This window comes from Stegastes partitus, unplaced genomic scaffold, assembly GCF_000690725.1.
Source record: "Stegastes partitus isolate 25-593 unplaced genomic scaffold, Stegastes_partitus-1.0.2 Scaffold506, whole genome shotgun sequence".
NCBI classification, from domain to species: Eukaryota; Metazoa; Chordata; class Actinopteri; family Pomacentridae; genus Stegastes; species Stegastes partitus.
Genome location: NW_007578237.1, coordinates 29,131 through 34,042, shown reverse-complemented (window position 1 = coordinate 34,042; position 4,912 = coordinate 29,131). Strand labels below are relative to the sequence as shown.

Here is a 4,912-nt window from a genome sequence, read left to right as displayed (position 1 = left end):
GGTCCACTGGGGGTCTGTGCTGCACGTTTCCTTCCACGGATCAGTCCCTCTGTTTCATGCATTATGAATGGAGGTAACTCTATCTGATCTCTTTGTGTTTCTGCCCCTCAGCCTCAGGAGCCCTATGTGTTTGGGCAGAAGGCCCAGGCGGCCATGAGGACGGCGCTGAACCTCCGATACTCTCTGCTGCCGTTCCTCTACACGCTCTTCCATCACGCACACACTTCTGCTGACACGGTGGCCCGGCCTCTCTTCATGGAGTACGCGTTTACTCCTTTTGATCCTTTGCTGCACTGATTAAAACGGAATAATTAAGATCTAGGGAAGGACTGGCTACAGGCCTGGCCAATCATTGTGGCTGATAACTGGCATTTAACGACTGTCTGTAATTTTACTGACTGATTATTGATAGATTAAATACCTCAGCTGTGATGCAGCTCCTCTCTCAGGCAGGAAAACTGAACAAGAAACACAAACCAGGAAGTTAGCTTCTCTCATGGTGGCTAATGCTAACGTCTAGCGGTTAAGTTAGCAGGCAGCTACAGATTCACCTGGAACAGATAGAAAATGTACAGACAGAACAGTGAGATCTCAGTGGATCCAACATAAAGCAGAGTGTCCTGATTCTGTTTTACATATCCAGTTATTGAAGACTAATCCTCGTTATGACTGACAGGTTCTCTGCTGTCACACGCGCCAAAACATTGCATTTAGAGTACATCAGCCCCTAGTGTCGGTCGTTGGTCTTTTTTGATCACCAATAATCAGCATCGGTGTCAGCCCCAATCACAGTGCACTTTTTATCTCTTGTTTTTGCCTCTCAGGTTTCCGACCGACCCGAACTGTCAGACCATAGACAGACAGTTCTTGTGGGGGAGTTCGCTCCTCATTAGTCCGGTTTTAGAGCCAGGGGCAGTGGAGCTGGCTGCATACCTGCCCGCCGGCACCTGGTACAGTCTGCACGATGTGAGTACCTGAACCAAACCTGACCAACGATACCAGCTGGAACGTATGAGCTGGAGTTTAATCAGCCAGCCTGGTTGGTGTTCACCAGCTCCCCTTTTTGCTCTGCGCAGGGCCGGCCGTTCTACAGCGGGGGTCAGTATCTGCTCCTTGAAGCCCCTCTGGACACTATTAATGTTCACGTGAGGGAGGGACACGTCATCCCCCAGCAGGTGGGTGTCTGCTCTGGACGTTTCCTCAGAAGGCCTTTTTAGTTTCAGCACAGGCCAAAGCTGAAGCAGGTGAAGCATCGACTATGAATTCCTTAAAAATTCAGCTTCTAATGAACTAAACCATATTTGAGGTTGGACTAAAATGAACAAGCAGCTTGCTGTGTTGCTGTAATTATTACATCAGTTCCTCTGTGAGGCATGAGAAGCTCTTTTGCATGAGATTAAGAATTATTTTTGTTCACCCCTTAAAGTTGAAAAGCATTTCAAAATAAGAGCGCCCTTTGCAGCACATCCCATGGTGTTCTCCTTTATCTTTCCTCGTGAAGGAGCCTGCTCTGACCACCACAGCCTCCCGCGGGAACCCTTTCTTCCTGACGGTGGCGCTGTCGGCGGGCGGCTGGGCCCGGGGCGACTTGTTCTGGGATGACGGCGAAAGTCTCGACACCTTTGAGACGCAGAATTACTGTTATGTGGTCTTCATAGCCGGACAGGTGGGGAGCAGAGGAGGGACGTTTCACTGCTGCTGCTTCACTCAGCGATCCAGCTGACTGACGTTGGTGGTACCTGTCGGGTTCTGTTATAAACGCTGCACCTCTGCTTCAGTCTCAGGTGGTGAGTGAGCCGGTGGACCTGAACGGAGCCCTGGACGGTCTGGTGTTGGGAGGCCTGCAGGTGTTCGGAGTTCCTTCACCTCCTCGCTTCGTTTTAGCAAACGGGGAGGAAGTCCGAGATGTTACGTATCGCGCTGACACTGAGGTGAGTTTCCTGCTTGTCGTCCACAGTAACACGCCTCAGACCTCCTTCACTCCTGTTGCTCGTTTGTTCATGTGGCTTCTTTCTGTTCCTTCCTGCAGGTTTTAACGGTAACTAATCTGGCCCTCCCCATGTCAGAGGTGTTTACAGTCCAGTGGGCTCTCTGATGCTCTGAATCTCTTCACACGTGGGTGTTCGGACGCCGTCTGGACCGAAAAGATTGTTTGCATGTTTCTGCAGTGACACCAGCAGATAAGTCTGAGCGATCACAGCCACACCAGAGCTCATGATGCAGCTTACAGTTGTTCTGTCAAGCTCTGCAAGCAGCAGGTTTGTAAAAGTGGGACGATTTCAGAACACAGAAGGCGTCATTTAGATGTCAGGTTTGTTTTTGCTGCTGAACTACAACAGTTTGATGCCATCTGAGTGTATGTTGTTGTATAACTGCTTTTATTTGTTTGTATTTTTTTAAAAATTTCGTCTATATTTTTCTAAAATGTGAATAAAAGTGATTTTAACAGATATGTATCTCTGCAGCATTTGCGTTTTACTGCAGAAATGCTCCTGGATGTTGTATTTACTGCTTCATGCTGTCTTCTCTAAAACAAAATCCATTATGCAATAATTTGAATAAATTAATAAGTGTGAACATCGCTCCCCCCCAACTATATAACTGCCTCGTGCCACCACTGTAGGACACATACTGAATTAATATAGAGATGATTTATTGTAATTGTTAAGGAAGAATAATTTTTTATCACTTTACTGCACATTTTAGTAGCTTTATCTTTATTGTCACTGCTGAGAGCAAAAGTCGTGAGAGACTGAAATAACCAGACGTGCACAAGAAGCAGTAAAAGTGCAGTTCAGTGTCTGAGTGGAAAAGCTTTGAGGGCAGTAAGTAGACCAAATATATATGAATAGCCAAGACTTCTAATGAATCTATACGGTGTAATACAGCATGAACAGAGTGAACAGAGTGGTGTCGATGTTATGAGGATGTAAGTAGAATAAGCTGTAATATAATATAGGTGTTAGATCAGAATCAGGTTTATTGTCATTGCACATGTCACAAGTACAGAACAACCAATGACAATGAGAAGAGAGATGCATGTAAATATAACAATTAGGATAAGTGACCAAATAATATGAACACCTGCCAGATGTATGCGTCATACGTACAGTTTTAAAATCATTTATTGTCTTAACTGATGTTTTATTGTTGCTTTTTGATATTTTACTGTTTTCTAAACCTTGTAGCTTCAGTTTTGAAAGCTGCTGCTTTATTATAACATTATTATTCCTCTAAACTGAATTTATTGTTACGATAAAGTAAAAACAGGACATTTTGACATTTTAAAATTAGATTTTGTCAGTAAACGGCGCAGTGAGGACAGAAATGATGCGTGTTGTAATGAGCCAGCAGCGGTGATGCTCTGCCTCCAGCTCCGGTCCTGAGGATGAACCAACTACAGCCAAGCCTCCGCCAGTGACCTTAAAAACGTCACTTGTGATGAAAAAGGTCAGCGGCCTGTGATAGGCTGGGCCGGATGACGACTTCGGATGATGTAAAATATACTTGCTTTTATTTCCAGACGCTTCATTTTTCGCTTCCAGTATAAAACCTACAACCCCCGGGCTGTGTGGGCAGAAATAAAAGCCGCAGACATTCGGGAAGCTGCTGGATCTGGGGGTTGGTCTGGAGCTGCGGAGTCAAGTTAGAGACCAAACACCGAGTCGGCGCAGGAAGTGAGCCGCGTTCGCGTTTCAAAATAAAAGCACCCAGCATTCCGTAGCGCTGCAGTCGTCGCGTCCGTCCAAAGTGAAGGTTTATACTGAAGGGTCGGAGTGGAAGCGGGCTTTTTGCTGTAGAGGAGGCAGCAGTCAGACGTGTAGTGTCACAGTCGGAAAACACGGGGCTAAAAACAAGAGCACAGGTCGTAACAACGGAGCTAAATCCGGGAGAAAGGAGGCGAAGCGACGCCGCCGCTCGGCCCCCGTCCGCCCGCTGAGATGGTTGTCCGGTCCGGGCTGTAGGCTCCTGCGGCGGGACTGAAGGTGAGAGCTCCGCCGCTTGGCCCCGTTTCTCCACACGCTGCTCGCTATTCATTCATTTCTCCAGCTGGAACAGGTGTGTGTGTGGAGGACACCTTTAACCGAATTACGCTGCTGCAGAGCCGCCGGATGCAACTAACTTTAAAGTTGGTGGTGAGCCGCGTCAGGCGGAGACAGCAGCTCCGCTCAGACGTTCATGTCCAAGGTGGAACAGAGGGAGTCCTGCTTAGGCCAGGAAGCCCACAGTGGAGCTGCTGAGGGCCTGACAGTCCATCCTGCTGTCAGCCGGATGCTGCCTGTCAGCCTGTAAAAACAGCTGATGGACCTCCGGGTTCTGCAGTCTGAGCTGCTGAGGCTCAGAGAGCACCAGGACACGGAGGTTCAGAAGAGACAGACACCTCTAATCATCTGCTAGGCTGTTCATTTAAAGGTGCAAAAGTTTACATAGATATTTTATTCACCTCAAGGCATCCAGGAGCTCACATGCGTAACGTACAAATTGAGCTGTTGGTAGAAATAAGTGCAAAATCATGCAGTTAAAACGACAGTATGAGAAAGTCTAAATACAGTTTAACGATAAAAACAATGGGAGGGAAGCTTGGATCCAGGATTATTGGGTCTATTTGCACATTTGAGTCATAAAAAAGCTTCTCGTGTGACTCCAGCTGTAGTTCTACTGCTCTTCTGCTGGATATCTGACATTTAAAACCCCATTTCTAAATTATTCCAACTATATTTCTTCATATTTTTTCCATTAAAACATTCACTTTATGCCTTTAAAATGATTTTTTTCTTCCCACCCACCGCTGCAGCTCCAGCACTCCAGCTCACCCACGACTGCTCCAACTCTGTCCATTCACTCTACGCTACACAGATGTCACATTCAGTCAAACATGTTTGAGCCAGAAAGTGATTCTGAATGAAAAATA

General features: G+C 46.7%; 1 protein-coding gene across 1 annotated transcript in view; it reads left to right on the top strand.

The window, feature by feature from the left end:
- Window positions 1–2,577, top strand: part of gaa (alpha glucosidase) — a 12,523-nt gene extending 9,946 nt beyond the window's left edge. The window contains exons 14-19 of the mRNA XM_008287540.1: window positions 112–260; window positions 825–966; window positions 1,077–1,175; window positions 1,502–1,666; window positions 1,779–1,931; window positions 2,030–2,577. Coding sequence (XP_008285762.1) covers window positions 112–260; window positions 825–966; window positions 1,077–1,175; window positions 1,502–1,666; window positions 1,779–1,931; window positions 2,030–2,095 — 774 coding nt within the window. The 3' untranslated portion in view covers window positions 2,096–2,577. The remainder of the gene's footprint in view (window positions 1–111; window positions 261–824; window positions 967–1,076; window positions 1,176–1,501; window positions 1,667–1,778; window positions 1,932–2,029) is intronic.
- The last annotated feature ends 2,335 nt before the right edge of the window (window positions 2,578–4,912 follow it).